Source organism: Contarinia nasturtii, unplaced genomic scaffold (assembly GCF_009176525.2).
Source record: "Contarinia nasturtii isolate CC-2019 unplaced genomic scaffold, AAFC_CNas_1.1 Cnas_scaffold_1037, whole genome shotgun sequence".
Classification (NCBI taxonomy): Eukaryota; Metazoa; Arthropoda; class Insecta; order Diptera; family Cecidomyiidae; genus Contarinia; species Contarinia nasturtii.
This window is the reverse complement of record NW_022198383.1, coordinates 4,441,617-4,460,246: the sequence shown is the minus strand read 5'-3', so window position 1 is coordinate 4,460,246 and position 18,630 is coordinate 4,441,617. Positions and strand designations below refer to the sequence as shown.

The 18,630-nt window shown below is 33.7% G+C and overlaps 5 protein-coding genes across 6 annotated transcripts; 2 read left to right on the top strand and 3 right to left on the bottom strand.

Moving 5' to 3' along the window:
* Positions 1 to 1,572: 1,572 nt before the first annotated feature.
* Positions 1,573 to 3,668, bottom strand: LOC116344043. The gene is made up of 2 exons (XM_031772413.1): positions 2,525 to 3,668; positions 1,573 to 2,442 (listed from the first exon to the last, which is right to left on the bottom strand). The coding sequence occupies exons 1-2, from the start codon at positions 3,548 to 3,550 to the stop codon at positions 1,840 to 1,842; spliced, it is 1,629 nt and encodes a 542-aa protein (XP_031628273.1). The 5' UTR covers positions 3,551 to 3,668; the 3' UTR covers positions 1,573 to 1,839.
* Positions 3,669 to 4,010: 342 nt separating this feature from the next.
* Positions 4,011 to 6,803, bottom strand: LOC116344071 (histone-lysine N-methyltransferase E(z)-like). Its single transcript, XM_031772450.1, has 8 exons — positions 6,515 to 6,803; positions 6,306 to 6,430; positions 5,778 to 6,165; positions 5,610 to 5,713; positions 5,395 to 5,495; positions 5,092 to 5,328; positions 4,372 to 5,013; positions 4,011 to 4,302 (listed from the first exon to the last, which is right to left on the bottom strand). Exons 1-8 carry the CDS (start codon positions 6,637 to 6,639, stop codon positions 4,108 to 4,110), a joined length of 1,917 nt encoding a protein of 638 aa, XP_031628310.1. The 5' UTR covers positions 6,640 to 6,803; the 3' UTR covers positions 4,011 to 4,107.
* A 2,880-nt stretch (positions 6,804 to 9,683) lies between these two features.
* On the bottom strand, positions 9,684 to 11,458 carry LOC116344085 (pyrimidodiazepine synthase-like). Its single transcript, XM_031772477.1, has 4 exons — positions 11,185 to 11,458; positions 10,762 to 10,810; positions 10,021 to 10,610; positions 9,684 to 9,959 (listed from the first exon to the last, which is right to left on the bottom strand). The coding sequence occupies exons 1-4, from the start codon at positions 11,269 to 11,271 to the stop codon at positions 9,825 to 9,827; spliced, it is 861 nt and encodes a 286-aa protein (XP_031628337.1). The 5' UTR covers positions 11,272 to 11,458; the 3' UTR covers positions 9,684 to 9,824.
* Positions 11,459 to 11,943: 485 nt separating this feature from the next.
* On the top strand, positions 11,944 to 14,911 carry LOC116343903 (BTB/POZ domain-containing protein 9-like). 2 transcript variants are annotated; one of them, XM_031772220.1, is made up of 7 exons: positions 11,944 to 12,251; positions 12,340 to 12,450; positions 12,577 to 12,905; positions 12,976 to 13,120; positions 13,187 to 13,318; positions 13,385 to 14,106; positions 14,354 to 14,911. In XM_031772220.1, exons 1-7 carry the CDS (start codon positions 12,209 to 12,211, stop codon positions 14,471 to 14,473), a joined length of 1,602 nt encoding a protein of 533 aa, XP_031628080.1. In that variant the 5' UTR covers positions 11,944 to 12,208; the 3' UTR covers positions 14,474 to 14,911. The 2 variants fall into 2 exon arrangements, with proteins under 2 accessions (XP_031628080.1, XP_031628079.1); XM_031772219.1 differs by having other exon boundaries at positions 12,340 to 12,905.
* An 871-nt stretch (positions 14,912 to 15,782) lies between these two features.
* On the top strand, positions 15,783 to 18,601 carry LOC116343553. The gene is made up of 5 exons (XM_031771680.1): positions 15,783 to 16,422; positions 16,565 to 16,705; positions 16,822 to 17,196; positions 17,374 to 17,594; positions 17,746 to 18,601. The coding sequence occupies exons 1-5, from the start codon at positions 15,934 to 15,936 to the stop codon at positions 18,422 to 18,424; spliced, it is 1,905 nt and encodes a 634-aa protein (XP_031627540.1). The 5' UTR covers positions 15,783 to 15,933; the 3' UTR covers positions 18,425 to 18,601.
* Positions 18,602 to 18,630: the final 29 nt, after the last annotated feature.

Genomic DNA, 18,630 nt, shown 5'->3' with positions numbered 1-18,630 from the left:
GATTCAATCGTCTTAACTCTATTCTATCAGTTGAAATTGAAATCCATTATGTATACCTTATCACGAAAATCACATAAAAATTAAACATATAAATTGACAAGTTAAATTGAACAAAATAATGATCCTAACAAAAAAGGTGTACACGTATTCGAATTCATTTGTCACATTTACAAGTCATATGACGATTCACTATGAAATATATGTTCGTACAAATATATAGCAAAACACACCGTACTCGATATTAAATGAGCGAAGATATACTCTTCTCTGACATAATAATCACAAATATCAAGGGTATACCTTGACTAAAACCAGCTATCAACATCTTTTTTTCACAGCTCACCGATTTTAATTGATGCAGTAACTGGTTTGTTTCAAACATAAAGCCTGTCTATTTCGCTGTAATTTGTACACTAATTTTTAGTTTAATTCTTTTGTTGTCGATTCTTTTTGTTTTATAGGATGTGAGTGGATATTTGTGAAAAAAAAAAAAATTTCACGTGTGCTACTCATACGATTTTTCAGCAAAATTTGTCAGCGCAAATTAAGAATGAAAAAGTCAATCCATTGAACATCAAAGATGAAATAATAACATGGGTTAAAGATAAACAATTACATTTGTTTGAAACAATGAATTCGCTGAAATAAATGTGAATTTTTTCCATTTAGCCGTTGACGTATTCCTGCGAAAACATTCGAAAAAGATGCTTAAAATTGTCGATCCATTTACATTCAACAATTTGGAACAGTAATGTGAGTGCTAAAAATTTTTGGAAATTTAATCACACATTTAGTGGTTGAATATAACAAAAATCATACTATGGACCCTGCTTCAATCAATATATTAAACAATTTTATCAATATGCATTGTTCTGATTCATTGACTTACTTTGATGTCAACAATTATCATGAAATATTTTTCGATGAAATGACAAAACCATTTAAACGCGTCGGAAGCCTTTCAGTTCATGGTCGTTTCAAAGGTCTATCAAGTTCAACGCTGACATTCAGTGAATTGTTTCCTGCAATGAGTCATTTTTCACTGAAAAACGTTCAATTTGCTGACCAAAATGTCATCGATCGACCATTTTTGAATCTAGAACATTTCAATGTCGATAACAACCCGAACAATTCAAAGAGAATGGCATTGAGATATTTTTGATGAGAAATCCACAAATTCGAAGTTTGAAAATGAAACACAGTAGCAGAAAACTCTTGGAAATTGTTAACGAAAAACTACCGAACCTTGAAAATTTGGAACTCGATTTGTACTACCCTGAAACCAATGGCATTGATGATGATATAGAACGTATTGTGTTTGAAAATGTCAAAAATTTCACAATGAGAAGCAGCAATGAAAGTGTACTAATGAATGTTAACTTACCAAGTCTCGAAGAATTACATATCAACATTAGTGAGCAATCCAACAAATGGATGGATTTGACATAGTGATGACCAACTGATGAAACTTACCACAATTATTACTAGTCCGCTTGAAGTTTATACGAAGGCAAAAGTATCGGAATCGCCTGAAATATAACTGAATCGAATGAAAACCAATTGGCATTTAATTCAATGTCCGCATATTTTATTTATTGACTTTACAGTTGATTTTTCATTTTTCATAAACGAATTACATGGTTACAATTAAAGACAACAAATGGAGCTTACGTTTTGCTTATAACTATTAATTTCAGTTTGATTTAAAAATGTTCAAAATCTTTGAAACGAAATCAAAATCGGTGAAAATATGAATGAAAATAAACAAAGAAACAAAAAAAATAATTGTCAAATAGGCCATCAGTCATTGTTTTTGAGTTGATCATGTGGTTGTGTTTCTTAAACGAGGCCTCGTATGTTGGCGGTAAGTAATGCAGCATAAACTGTTATCACAACCGCAAGTTGCTTACACCAAAGAATACGGTCGTATTTCTTTAACAGTCTGATGCATGATTCCATCAAAATATCAAACTTTGCCTTGTCGATGCTTTTAATTTCCGATTCAATGTTGCTATCATTAACAATGTCAAAATCGGGATCGTCTGCGATTTGAATGAGTTCATCTGTTGTGGGTTTGCGCCATTCACATCGTTCACATTTGCAATTGTGTTTGCTGAATTTATGCGGCCATTCCGGCGGCAGATCCCAATGAAAACAGTAGTAGGATATGAATAGCTCTTGACCGGGTTGAATTGGACGTAATGCACAATAATATGTATCACCGTCACAATCAATCGCATAAACATTTGGCGAACAGCGATGATTAAAATAGCGCAATAGCACACCAACTTGCGAATATAAGATTCGATGGTCTTTATCGCCATTCTCGTTTACAAAGTCTTCCTTGAATACATACGATTGATGTAAATTGACTTGAACGTGGTGTCCAATGAGGTGCATCATGAAGCGTCGATGTTTTTTCGTTGAAAACATAAGACTTATCTAAATTCGACATGAGAAAAAGATTCGATGTTCAGTTCATTTAATCAAAACAAGACACTTTGAAATGTTCGATGTAACTCACCTTTGGAATTTCCAGCAAAATTTTGTACACACAACACACGGTTTGAATGAATTTCTTGTCTTTTGTGTCCGGTTCGAATGCGGTTTGCTGCAGAAATGCTCGGTACTTTGAACGGTTATCATCGAGTGCGGTAGGAATTTCAAGTGGATCAGTGTTGACGCTCTGTTCAACAAAGGTCATCATCTCATCGACATTCGCGAACAAATCCATGGCTGTGAAAAATGTGCGTAACTCTTGCATCAAGTAATTATTCGAATTACTGTACAATGACGTTTTAATGCCACACTCGTATTTGTGTAAATTATTGTCTTTGCAATCACGGCATATCATTGTGACTGTACATCTCTGGCATGGCATAAGATTCAAATTACTTTTCAGACAAATGTTACATTTCCAACCGTAGATCGCAAACAATGTCTTGCAAAATGCTTTGTCAACAGCAACAATTTCGCCGACATCGATTTTCTGCTTTGCCACCACGGTTGGGTCATCTTTGTCAGCAATTTTTTCAATTTTGACGGTATTTGCCAGGTCGGGAAATTTCTCGTCACGCGTATAATTCAAGTTCAAACGCGATTCGTCCAGTTTCCATCCGTTTACGATGTGCTCCAGGCAGTTCATTTTTCGCTTCTCCAACGCTGGAATCAAATGCTTTGGATAGTTGTTCTGTGTGGCCAGCTCAATGTCAACTAAGCACTTGTCATACATTTTTAGATTGTAGAAACAAGCCGATCGATTTGCATACGAAATACCCAAATATTTTGTACCGTTTTCAGCAAAACACAGAGATTCATTGTACACTAGAATCGCCAATTCCCATTCACCATTTTCAAAATACACTTTTGCCGATTTTTGTTTTTTCAATGCCATTTTATTACACTTTGTGTAATGGAATTTCACCTTTTTATGTACATTGATTTCGGAGCGCACTTCTTTGTACATTTCATCCGATTCTTTGCCAAAACCATTTGCAGCACACAAATTTGTGTACAACGAATTCTTGTGTTTCGACTCTTTTTGCCACATAATTATGCTGATTACATTTGATTCGATTCGAATTACAGTGGGAATGTTTTACTTTTATAATGTACAACAAATGAAACCGGCAATGTGTTTTACTCGACACGAACTGTCAAACTTACTTCTATTATGCACAACCAACTGCGATGCTTTGGATCAAACAGTTATGTGCATGTGTATGTGTGTGTTTATATATTTTTGGCGTCGTCTTGACTTTTAGTTTCTATAGCTGATGTTATACAATAGGTCGTTCGTTGTATAACTAACACTGATATATGCTAATCCCACCACACACCAAACCGATCGCATTGAACAAAGTGTTTGAATTGTGCTTGTATATGAAATAACAAATCAACACATTGCTTTAATAACGACCATGACAATATACATTTCTTATGATTTTGACAGTTTTATTTACTGAATGAATAGGGATAAACAAACATTTTCTGATAAACGACACATTCAATATCATTTTTATTTCACAAAACCACCATTTCTTATTTGATACCAGTATACAAAAATATGTTTTTTCTCAGAAAAATCAAAAAAAAAAAAAATTAATTTTATTTCGGGACTCTTATACTTTTCATTTTTGGCTTTTCTTGAATTCTTTTCCAGAAAGTATCACCATAGTCAAAGAAAAGTTCTTCGCCACTTTTAATAGGCACGAAAGCAAAGAAACCAATGCGATGATCACCATTGACCATCAGAATTCTCGGATAACAATTTGGCTTTTTGGAATGATTGATGAAACGAGTCTAAAATGAGACCAATAAAACGATTAATTAGAACACCAGACCAATTAAAATGCTCATGTTTTAAAGAACCTTGTTGCCTTTGTTTTGGGCGTCAATTACATAATCGTGATTCAGATTGAATAAATAGCTGCATCCTAATTTATCATTTAAACGGCCACGTCGTTCGGCCTCCTTTTGTGTAATGACATCACCGCGATATTCACATATAAATTCATATCTCTTTGCGTTTCCTTTTAAAAAAGCACCCCAACCGACCACATCCGATGGTCCAATCAATAAATGCTTATGTTGGCCACGTTGAAGATTAACATTTTTGCATGCAATATTTTCAACATTAAATTTATCGGCACCACATCGGTTGCAACAATCCGGATCACATTCACGGTCCAATTTATTACATCGACAATACGTTGTGTCACACGGACCTGAGCAACGACAACCGGGATAACGTAATGGACACTCATCACTACAGTTGCAAAATTTTTCGCAAAAGTGTCGACCTTCGAAGCAAGAACAAGTTTTGCCACACGGACCATCATGGTTACAAGGTATCCATGACTTTCGTCCAAAATCCGAATCATAGAGCACTTTTTTTCGTTCTGCAATCCATTCGGTTTGTGATACTATCATCGGTTGTGGTGGTTGTGTGTCTGCATTCGGATCCAAATTTGAATCTACATCTAATTTATTTTCCTGGCAGTACTTGAACACCTATACGTGCGAAACAGTCAATAGAGTTGGGAGCAATAAAACGAAAGAAAAGTGAAAATCAGAGAAAATCTTGTTTACTTGTTTGCATGTTTTTGTTAGCATTGTTTGAGCGATTGCACAGTAATTATTCGGAAATACTTTGCACAGTGAAAGAATTAATGATTGATCGGAAGGAGTCCATTCATCGGTTATTGTAAACAACGATTTAATCGATGACGTTGAAGTGGATGGACCATCTAGTATTGCAGTTGATTGCCTTCTGACACTGCCAACATCATCGTTTCCATCTTCGGATCTTGCCTCTTTTTCAGAGTCCTATTTTTTTGAAAGTTTTGTTCATTGAAAATTGAATTAAAAAAAAAAAATTCGATCGATACAAACCGAAAGTTTATAACATTCATTCTTGCATGGTTCACTGGATAGTTTTAGGTCATTGATACGACTTTTACTCATTTTTCGAGATATTTTATCTTCTTCTGAGCCTATGGGGCAAAAAATTCTAGAGCTAATTATAATTCAAATAATACAAAAACTTCCTTCTGTGTGAAAAGAAGTAGGAAATTTTGAAAAAGATAAAAAAAACACCGTTTACTTACGATGCAAAAGGCAATCATATATGCAGCAACGTCGACAATACAATTCGCTGTAGCACTCATAGGTGTTCTTTTGTGGTTTTGTGCATTGAGTTGCCAAGAGATACCTACGAAATTGGAATTGTTTAAAATAATTTCGAGGAATCTCAGCTGAAAAATGTTCATTCATACTTCATTCTTATGGTTTCTTCAGTTCCATAATATTGGTATTTACTGATTTCTTTAAAGATATCTGCAAATGGTATTTCGCTTTGATTTGGATTATTAGGCAAATCTCCATTTTCATAAGCATGGGCCACTGCTTTAATCAAATCGATTAAGATGGTGTTGTTCACGTATCCGACATCTTCAAAGTAATCAATGCCATGGTTGTAGATATAATCTTCAATAAAATTGAAATTTCTATCACGTTCTTTATCTCCGATAAATGGAATATTGATGATCTGATTTTGATCTTGGACCATCATATTCTCGTTTATTGGGGCCCATGCCTGCATTTTTGGTATCGAGCCGACAGCTCTTAATCGGTGAATCGGCACATTTTCAAGTTTCCAAGCACCTAGTTTTCAAATAATTCATTTGTATAATCGAATTAATGTAACTTTGTATAGAATAGACTTTGTAACGGATTGCTATCTACTGAAATTGTTGACATAACCACAAAATACTGAAGTTTTCAAGAGAAGATTTTATACTCGCCATCGTATGATTTGATTTTTACATATTTTGTCGATTGAGTTGAAACAAGAGAATGCTGCCATTCTTTAGGATCCAATGCGTACAAATTATTTTGATGATTTTTTTCCATTGCTCTGAATTTAATGCTGGGTAAGAAAGTTTTTATGTTTCTTTGTTCCTTTTTATGTTTAGCGAATCGTTTTTTCTGTATTTTCTTTTCAATTACTCACCAATGATTATTCCATGCCTCTTTCTTTTCTATCACCTGATTCTGACGCCTCAATTCCCATAATAAATCGTTTTTCAATTTAACCAAATGCTCCAAATCAAAATCATTTACATAATTTGACGCCATTCTACCTTTGCGTAATATCAATTCGAATCTTAATAAAAAAAACTATTTCACAAAGATGACTTCCAATGAAAAACTAAACTAACTAAATGTAATTGATTGACATGCAAACATAAATATTATAAATACATAAAAAAAAATTTCACAATTGTAATCGGTTATTTTATTGACAGTAGTTGCATCGTGGTGAATATGATTCACTAGAGTGAGACATATTATAGTCATTATTTGTTGCATAGCGCCACACTGCTGTGTTATGAAACAAAATGAGAGTAAAGGAGAAAAAAGAGTTCTGACAATAAAACCAATACGAAAACTGATGTTGCACTTCAAATTTACGTAGGGTTTATTGACACATTATTATCAAATACATTTCCAGTGTTCTTTAAGATAGAAATTAAACATTTAACTTAAGTTATTAATGCCAGTGATATTGATTTTGCCAGTGATTTCTTTCTACAATTCTGTGGTTCACTTATTCACCTCTTTTCAGTGTACTCAACGACTTTCATCTACAGCCCGTAGCACCATAAGTATCGAGAATGACATTTTCATGAGCTAAAAGACAAACAAAAATACCATTTAAATAGTGTCGTTTTCATTTCAATTCAAAATTACCGCCGTAAAATTTTCCAATGAACATTGTCCAAACTGATAGCCAGAAAAACAAAATGGTTTTTGAGCCCGACGGATCATCAGTGTGAGAAATGGTTGCAATTCCAATGGATATTTGTACCAATGAGAACTATAAACAGCACATGCAAATTCGCTGCAACTGTATGTAACAACGGATCCATTTGAACAATATGTATACAAGCAAGCGACGATCAAACTTAAATTGCTCATGTTTTGAATGAACATTAAATCCCAAGTCTAGAAAGAATATTGCATACAACCATAATGGTGCGAATTGAATTCAAAGTCGGTAACACTCACTGGTTTTAGTTGAAAAAGTCCGGAGCACAGCCACATGATTCCTATCATAAATAATGAAAAGACGATTCCGTTCAGAATTTCGCCAAAATTATTTAAAAACCTAAAATAAAGGAAATTTTATTGCGCTGATCAAATTTTCCCTTTGAATTATCTAATTATTTACTCGAGTACAGTATTATGCATTTCAATGAGGTCAATTAGTCGATTTCTAAATTTTATCGCCTTTTCGATGCTGTTATTGATGGAACAATTCGGTTTCAGCACGTATTCTTCGTCGATTTTCTTATGTTCGCCAGCTATATCAAGGAATAAAGCTTCGAAGTATGTACAAACACCGAAGTACATTGTTGTTATTGCGCAAAGATAGGCAACCAAAGAAGAAATGCCCGTTGTTTGTATGATATGAGTGAATACATGGCCAATCGTTGTGTTTTGATTATAAGGCGTTCTATGGAGAGGAATATTTTTTTATTCAAATCTTTCTCTTTATTTCAAGCATTCTGGTATTGAAAGTGATTTAAAAAAAAAGAGAAAATAAACATCAGAACTTACGTTGTAACTAATGGTAAATACCAAGAATTGTGATCATACGTTCCTTTGATGTAATTAAAAGCGGCCACTGCGGTGGGCATAAAAACCATGCTCGTGATATCTGCCGATGCAAAAACAATATTGAATCGTCTTGTGAATATTTGAACATTTCTCTCGACTTTCTCGTATGTGATCCCATTTCCACTGTTGATTCCTACAAAAAGGCATCGTTAAAATTAAATGCTATAGCTTTGCGGAATGAATTAGAAGAAAACACGTTCATTAATAAACGTTCAATAAAACTTTCTGAATGAAATGAACTGATCTGCATTTCTTTTTTGTTTCAAAACATTTGAAGCCAACTTACTCGTAATAATGATTCGTTGAAGTCCCAATAAAAAATCTTTGAATGGTGTTTGCTGGTTAAGGATAATTCCATTCCATGCAAGACTTATCAAACCGGCAGCAATGACGTAGAAAGCATAGGTAGCTTTTTCCACGTCTAAAATATTCTTGAAGAAATAAGTGGCCGAAATGGAAACCAAAAATACGGTGTTCGATGTGAGCAGAAGATTTGATAGAAATGCAAAAATCTTCGCTTTAAAATGATCGGAAATGGTGAAAAGACCGAGTAAAACACATATTTTCACATTTGTACCTAGGGGTTCCATCACTAATTTCTTCGGAAACACTTTCGATAGCCTTTAAAACAATACTAAAGTGGAATTCATCAGCAGCACCTATTTATTGGAATACTTTTTCCCGTCAATCGAACCAACGATTGGTTCATTAAAATTTCATGGACTCTTAACACTTTTTAAAAAACAGAGAGACCATTCAAAAGGCAATTGTTTATTGGATTGTTTCATAAAATGCCTTTTGTGAATCAAAATTGTTTTTTATTGTATGGAACAGTCTATTGTGTCCAAACTGTGAAAAGTTTAGTCATTCACCAGTCGGCGGGAAAGTTTTCAATCACATAATTGCATTTGATTGATGAATCGAAGTGTCTGTGAAATTAGTTTAATGACGAAATTAAACTTTGATCCAAATTGTCTCGATCCGAATTGAATGAATGTGATTGTTTTCTCACCCCTCTTGATGTTCACCACTTTTTTGTATTGTTTTTATTCAATAAACAGTGAAATAAGCGAAACGTTGAGGTGTGGCAGGAGTGTAAGTGATTATAAAGAGTCATCATTTTGATATCATTTTCTAACACCAAACAATTTCAAACTCATTTATGGTGGCGTTATTGTTTGAATCGATTTTATTATTGTAGAAATAATGGCTTAATGATAGATTACACCTCGATTACTCCTGGGAAAAACGGTGACTGACTGCGATTTTACATGAGACAATCAGATTGGTTCAAATTCAAGGATTTGAAATGATGAATGCTGATAATAGAATGGTCAGGCTCCAGATATCGATTCATTTTTGAATATTTTCCCTTACCCTTAACGTTTTTTTATCTTATTGAATCGTTTTTTACAATGTCAAATGTTGTTGTTTATACTTATTTTGAATAGAATGTGTTTTTAAATTGACTTCAATGTGAGTTTTAATGATCCAATTGATTTTCATTGTTGAATACTATTTTATTGTTAAATATCCTTTTCATACAGCAAATTTAACATACATATTCCTTGCGATTTAAATTTAAACATTCAATCAAATTTCATGCGAGAGTGAAAAATCTATTCTGCTTTGGTATTGCGTTAAGATTCTTCGACCAAAAAATTAAAAATCGGATGACCGTCTCGGACACTTTGAACGTATTTTTTATGAACGTCTGTCGATAAAAAGAACTTTTGAACAGCCGAATCTTCTTTCATCAACTGAACCCATTGCGCCTGTTGGAAGAAAAGTTATGATTTTTTTTAAATATCACAATTTGTTAGCCACATTTCTTACCAATTTCGGGAATCTTTCATCAAAATTATATTTTTCTCCGACGATCGCACTAAGAATACCGAGTCGTTCAAACCGTGGCCAAATCGCATAATCAAAAATACACGGTTTGGCACCGCCAAAGTATTTTGTTCCACGTTTTTTCAATTCGGCTTCGAAATGTCCAATCTCAGTGTAAATTTGGTTCAACAAAGAATCCTGCACATCTTCTTCGTTTTTCTTATAGACCAAACGACCGTAAACATCTTCAAATGTACTGAAACGATCAATCCATGATTTTGTTTGTGCTTTTTCCAATGGATCCTCTGGATACAATTTCACTTCTGGATATTTTTCATCCAAATATTCGGCAATTCTCATTGATTCAATTAAAAACGGTTGATTTGGTTCATTGATCAATTGCAAAGCCGGAAGTTTACCGTTTGGATTCAATTTAAAATACCATTCAGGCTTGTCATCATGATTGATATAAGCAAAATTATATGATATGTTCTTGGCAGTCAACACGAGATGTAGACGATGGCAATATGGACAAAAACGCATGCCAAACAAACGCAATTTACCATCATCTGGAAACGATGGCTCCGGCAACCCTTTTTCAGAAGAGACAGAGAAATAGGTAGAAAAAATATTATATTATGCGTATCTGTTTACGTTGTTCTTTGAGAATTTACAACAAAAAATACAACGGTTTCAAAAACACATAAATTCAACCAAATTGAATTGGCAAATCTGTATTCTTACCTTTTCTAAAATGACAATTCGTATTCACTGCCGTATTTTTTGCACAAATCTAAAAGAAACAAGGTTTTTAAACAAGGTCAATACGAACTTGACTGAAAATGAAATTGAAATATAAAACAGAAAGTTTGTTTAGCGATCGTTTGATGAACCGGTTTTGAAGTTTCCCCCTCTGGATTTTTTTGAGCGTGCACACGTTTAAATCAAATTGTCAATTTTTTTTTAATTGTTCACTTATGAGTAAAAAAAACACGTAAAAAAGCGATGACGTTTATGTTAATTTAGTTTATTTTTTATCATCCCACAATTAGTTTCAATTTTATTTTTTTAGGTATCTCATATCTTTAATACACTGTTCTTCAATTTGAACTAGCTAGCGTTTTTTCTCTTCTCAAAAAGTCTTTTGAAATTAAAACAAAAACTTACACTATCACCATTTGGTTTAGATCCTTCTTGTGGCATGGCACTCCTGCCGAGTTGTAATAGAAATAATAATGTCAGAATGCGCAACATTGTACTTATCTTTCACTGATCACAACGACCCAAACTCTGTAGGTGCAAATTTGGTACTGAATTGATGAAAAATATTCGTACAACTTATATATTTTATCTTGAAATCTAAAGTTTTACGAATTAGGGCTTTCCACGAACACGAACTGTTCGGGTCTTCTGTGTTCGTCTTTGAATTTGAAACAAGAACGAGCGTGAACAACAAATTCAAAATTCGCGCGAACAATCGAACAACGAACACAAACGAGCAGAAACCAAAGTTTTAATGTTCTTGAACGTTCTCAAACTGTTCGTGGGCAGCCCTATTACAAATACACACATCTTCAATATGTAAATATGTCGTTGAACAGGGTTTCGTTCGTTATCGTATGTATTAAAATTTAAATCAGACATCACTTCAAACATTGTGGAATATCGTTCAACTTACAAAAAATAAATAAATTACTATAAAATCGAATGTGGGTATAAAATAGACAAATAAAAATTTACTATTAAAAAAAAGAGTTTCTCAAAAAAACGAACATTTCGAACAGATTTTTTTTAATCATTTAATACAATGTGCAGTTCGCTCACATTTCTTGATGCAAGTGACGTCAGTCGAACTCATACACACAAATTGAATGTTTCATACAACATTAATTTTGGTCACATTTTACACAGTGTGAACGTTTTGATTAGCATTTAGTGTTGACACATTGAAAGGGTGCTGTAAACACTGATTACAGCGGTACACAGTACATCGCAAGAGCTCTCCAACCGAACAAATTCAATCATTTGTTCGAACAATATATTCATTCTTTTGCGCAATTGCAAACAGCTCGACAAAAAAGTGCACAAATTTAAAAATAACAAGCAAACAACAATATTCTGTCACTGTTTGTGAATATTATTAAATAGTTTTAAAAAAAACCAAGTCTACATTTCTGAAAAAAAAATTAAAATGGCGGCTAACGATGTCCAATTTAGTGAATTGGATTTTTCTGGTAAGAGTACAGTTGTTTTCCGACATTGAAATGTTGAATACGGAATACCATTCAATTCGGAGTTTATTATTATTTTTTCTAATCATAGACGAAAAGGAGGAGATGATGAAAAAACCATTCGATGTGACACTCATTGTTCAAAACACCAGAATACAAGCTCACAAAAGTTTTTTGGCATCCCGGAGTGAGTACTTTCAAAGTATGTTCAATGGTAATTTTAATGAAGCACCCAAGAAGGAGGTCATTCTATCAGTTCAGTTGAAAGCTTTCCAAAAGATTTTTGAGTATATTTATTCTGGACGCATTTCTCTCAAAACTATGGAAGTAAAAGACATCGTCGATGTATACGAATTGACCGGATTCCACAATTTCCCATCACTGGAAAGAGCCTTGTCGAAGTATCTCACATCGATTGACCACTGTTGTTCAACTCTAATCATAGCTAAGCTTCACTCATTGGATAAATTAGAAACCGAATGCTTAAAATCCATGGACTGTCATTCCTTCGAACTATTGCAACATGACACATTCACAACTTTGCCATATGATTGTCTGAGCACCTTATTGAAGCGCGATACATTTTATGCATCTGAAATCAACATTTTCAAAGCGGTTCAGAATTGGTTGGCAAATAATCCAACTGAAAATGTAAAAGTAAGATCAAGGTGCATTCAGTAAAAATTATGTTCAAAAAATTTATTTCTTTTTTTTTTTTAATAATTAGAAAGCACTTTCATTAGTACGATGGCTTCTAATAAGTTCAGACGAAGTGGAAAATACCGTTTTACCGACCAACATTTTGGATAGAAATCCATTTTTGAAATTTATTGAGTTTATTAAAAATACAAGTGTTGTCGCACCTCGCACATGTATGTATCTATCGTTCGAATATAATTCTTTTGAACTCGTTACAATTTAAGACTTTAAAAATTTAGATTCGGAAGAAACGTTTGATATAGAATATTTTGACTTGAACGTAGCAACAACCGAGCAAGGTGCAAGTATTATTTGCGGTGAAGGTGATGCTCTTTTAATACAAGATTTTCCGCATCCTCCCCACGAATTAAGTAAAAAAAAAATATTTTCAGTTGAAAAAAAACTTATTAAATAAAATATTTCGTTTCATATTTTAGACTACACATATCATTATATTGGTGGAACGGAACTAAGTTCATCTATAATTGTTGATCTTGGACGTCCCAATACCATAAATTTCATTCGCATTTTATTATTGGATGAAAACTATTGCTCATATTCGTATTTCGTTGAATCATCTCTTGATGGCGTTGAATATGAAAGGCTGATTGACTACACCAAAAACTATTGTCGCTCTTGGCAATCTTTGTATTTTCCACCGCAACAAGTCCGATACATTAAATTAGTTGGCACTGGAACTCTTAGCGAATCACATGAGACGTTTGATGTCGCTAGATTGCAAGCAATGTTCCGTTCAAAACCAAACGTGGAAATGGTAAACGGGGTTTTCAAGCCACACTTCAACGTTGCAAAATGTTCATTCGATTTAGGTGTCATAGTTATTGAGGGCATTTTAGGCCATGCAATGTTCATCGACGATGAAAAAACATTTACAAGTCAGGATGTAGATACTCTTTGCCTTATGTTGCAATTTAATCAACCCTACTACATTGGTTCGTTGCGAATGTTGCTTGGAAATGATCATATCCGTATGACCGAAAAATTTTCATTTTACATTACAACATCGTTGGATAAACAACACTGGACAATGGCTGTTGACAAACGAACCGAACTGCTTTCAGGGTGGCAAGAATTCGAGTTCAAGCCACGTAAAACAACATTCATCAGACTCAAACTGAAGAAAAATGAACATTACCTTGTATGTATTTGTATCAGGGATTGTTCCTCAGAGGAGGAGAATCGGTGAGGAGGAAAACAAAAGTTTTTTTAGTCAAAAAGCTATTTTCATCACGAATAATGTGTTTTTCATTTTTTTTTGGTACAAAAAAATTTCCTCCTCACTTGAAAAGAAGGATCCTCCTCCTCAGAGGAACAGTCGCTGATTTGTATTCATTCGTTGAAATGCAGTATTATATTCATGATTTTTATAAAAATTTCTCATTTAGACTCAGAAATTCGTGTTAACCTATTTCGAGTGTCCAAGCGATCCAAAGAAACCAAGCATAATGAGCAAAACTTCAAAAGGAACAGCCACCGGCTGTTCAACTTCAAAAGGAACAGACTAAATTGATGGTAACCACACTTTTACATTTTCAATTCATTTTCAAATACACAATTTTTCTACAATATGGCATCATTCAATCTGTCACTAGATTTAATGTACACTTTATTGAAAGAATACTCATTTTATGCAGCAAAAATTGATATTAAAGAGATTAATTTTGAGATCTTTCTTGCACAAATTATTAGATTAGAAATGATTGTTCAGAATTTTTATTACTTTGGATATAAATGATAAGTTTCACAAAATAAGAGATATTTAGTCCAATCAAATTTTAGCCAAGGTACTTGAAAATCGACCTGCTACTACTCTACTTTTATTTTTGCATTATCTCTTTTTCTACATATGTTCGCAAAATAATGTCTAAACTTGCTGATAAGCCTTCTTCATGTGCAAAATAATTATAAAATACTATGTCCGAAATTTCGTAAATAAAAATTGATTAACAACTTTATACTGTCTATTAAATTCGAATGCAGAAGTTCATAAAATGATATTTTTTGGAAGTTCAAGGCTGTAATAAATAACCAAAGATGGTACATTAAACAGTGACCGGTTCGCGCATATTTCTATGCCTGATAGCTATGCTAAGCATAGCGGAGACGCAAGCCGCAACGCACCCGTCGCCATTCGATTCGAGCTATATTGTATGCGCACGGTCGTCTGCATAAACGAATATGTGTATTGTTCATATAGAGTGAACGGCGATGCGTCGGTTGCGTTTGCGGCTATGCTTGGGATATCTATGCTACCTAGCGTATTTAGGCAAGCATAGAAATATTCGCGAACCGGTCACTAACATTAAATGAAGTTGCATCGTAAATCCTAAAGAACACAGTTCGTAAAAAATGGAAAAGTTTTTTTCAATTGGCATAGAGAAAGATGACCGGCAGTAAAGATAGAAGAATCAGACAAAATATCAATGTTAACTGAATTTAGTTGATATATTTGTCCAACACATTATCTGTGTAATCGAGAGAAAAACAATTTTTTGTCCAATCTAAAAGTAAATGACAAAATATGTTATTCTCGGCTAATATCTTCAATATATAGCGACACTTAATTCAAATGATTCAGAAAGTAAGTTCTAAGTGCGGAGATAAAGTGCTATTTATATTATTTTTCTATTAAAAATAATCAATCGTTGAACATTATACGCTGTTAATTGATATACATAAAAAGAAGATAGGAATCTTTGAATAATTGACGCTGTTTTGAACTTATCGGCACTATATTTGAAAATTGTTCAGAGCATTCGTTAATTGATATCGCATTCGAATGTCCACAACGAAGAGTGACGTATAATCAACGAAAACGGAAAAAAGTCATTTACTTCGCTCTCCGACAAATCATTCGTACACAGATATTCGTTGAGTGAATAAGTGCGTTACATCGTTGTCTGACATCGTGTTTTAAAATAAATGCGTATTTCTAAGGTCGTTCGCAATTATTAAATCAGTGAAAATGCGACCGGTAACTTGTGGAATAGTGATTGCATTTTTGGCATTTACTGTAAATGGATATGACGATCCAATATCGATCCTGGGAAGGATACGATGGAATTATACCCAATTTGAAGATAATTTGTGGACGCGTCAATACAAAAACACGACTTTAAATGAAATTTATGTCAAACATAGTGAATTTTTTACAGCAATAAATAATGTGTATAATGGTAGCGAATGTTTCTATCCAACGTTTAATGCAACGACAGTGAAAAAAGGTACACCGGTTGATATAATAAATCCATATCATGTGCCAGAGATTGCAAGTGTCATTCAATCCAATGCTGATATCGAAGAATACTGGTCAAAATTTGCTAATTGGTCAACAGTGAATGCATCAAATATGTTGGAAGTGTTGACAGATGATGCGATACCAATATTACAAAACTCATTGGACACATTGTGGAATTCGTCAAATACGGACGTGTATTTTGACTTTCTAAAAAATGTAAGACATCCAAATTGATAATGACCCTTAGCGTGTAATGTTTTGACATTGACCAACAACAACAAAAACACATCACTCTTATCACCAACGAAATAGTAACATATGATTTTTGTGTGTTTTTTTCACGGTTTATTTGAAACAGACATCAGAATCATGCACTGACATCGATGAACCACAGATTGCTGTTTATAAATTGGTGGAAAAATATTTCTTCAATACCATCGTTCTTCATTTAAAGGCTTACGTCATGTTACAACTTTCATATCTGACCGGAGCGGCAAAGGTTTTTATTCAAAATGAATTCAATTACTATTATATGGCTCATAAAGTTGGGCGGCAGTTATAGAACTTTCTCATAAAATTCTAACGTTATTTTATTTATTGTGTGGCTATTTTTAGGATTTCTTACATTTTCACAAGACTGCACGAGATCATCGTGTTGCATTCAATTCACAGTATGTGAATGTTACGTTGCAGACCGAGAATTTAATGTGGAATTTGAGCCGAATCATTTGGTCTTGTGACAAATTCAGCTCAAATGAATCGTACACACAATTAACAAACTTTATACAAGGCTATGTCGACAATGAAATTAATATGAACGCGGACGGATCTTGCGCACCATACTGCGATGATTTTAAATCGACCAAAAATTACGGATGTAAAGAAGGCACACTATGCGCCACAAATTATTTAGATCACAATAAAACCAGATGCCTCGGTACAATACGAGACTGCGACTATTTTGGACCAATGTTTTCTATTTGCCCTAATGTAAGTTATCACTGTTTTTAGTTTCTTTAAGCATTTTTTAGAGAAAATAATGTCGAACTCAAGTAATTTAAATGCAATTAAAAACCGATTTAGTCAGCTCTTTATTTGATTTCAAACCTTGGCTCAAATAAACTGAAATGAATACAAACTGAACTCAAATAAAATCTATAATTTCAGGAGAATGATTTAGATATAAATCGTCGTATAAATTTCGTACAATTTGCATCTGGCAAAATTTTGGGAGAAGAGAAATTGCCGTGTGATTTCTTTGATGCGAAGCCATTTATGTCTTGGCTCACCACCTGTAGATATTGTTTCTGTTATTGTGATGCGCCTGGCCCAAGATCGGATCGTCACTTTAGCTTGCGAGATGTTATTTCAAATGTCGCCGAGAACAAGTACTTACTTAATCTTTTTTACCTTCATTTCTTCCAACATCAAATCACAGTGTTCATTGAAAATCATTTTATTCTGATTTATTTCAATTTAATACATAAACTTACCTTGATAAAGAAGAAATAAGAAAAAAAAACTTTCATTCATTTTCAGAGTAATTTCGGGTATACGAATCATGAAGAAAAATGGCATAATACATTTGGAAGCGAGCGAGCGAACATTATTACCAAAAAATGAGCTAGATCCGAATACCAAATCCATAGTTTCTAATAACAACTTCACCATTAACGATCCAAATGTAGTTGAAAATACTGATTACTTCACCATGACTTACGATAATCGAATATTAAATCTGGACACAATTGTAGCGAAAGGAGATGAAATTGTGACTGGTGTTCGGTTTCGTGTTGCAGCTGGCAGTGTTTATCTTGAAGTTCGTTTTACATACTATGATGAGGTCACTGGAAAGCTGGATTTAACTACGGACAGCGAATGGAAAATGAACTTGAATACAAATCGTACAACGATTTCAACGGAACACAGTGATGTTCCAACAAAATTACAAACACAATCGATAGCAATGGGTAGTGATGATACGGATGCGGTTCGATTTGTACCGACATCATGGGTCAAAGATATGGCACAATCAACAGTTCCATTCATTGATTCAAATTTGATTGAACCATCGGAATTGGCCCCACTCAGTGGCGTCGGGATATTTTACAAATATCAAAAAGGGTACGGTGGTTTTGTTGCACCACGTCTCATTACGCGAGATCATTCTGCGGCTGTAATGCGTATTCGTGGAGCCGTCGGTGTTTATGGTGTTTAATATTGCAAGCAAACAAATTGTTTATTTCCTTACATCGAGAAAGGATAGTTTTTTACACTTATTATAAATTTTCTAACAATAAACACTCAAAATGCTATTTGATTGATCGAAAATTGTACATGATAATTTATTTAGCGAAAATAAAATCAATTCGTTTGTTTTTTCTTTGAAAATTGACCAATATTGTTATTCTTATACAGAAAGAA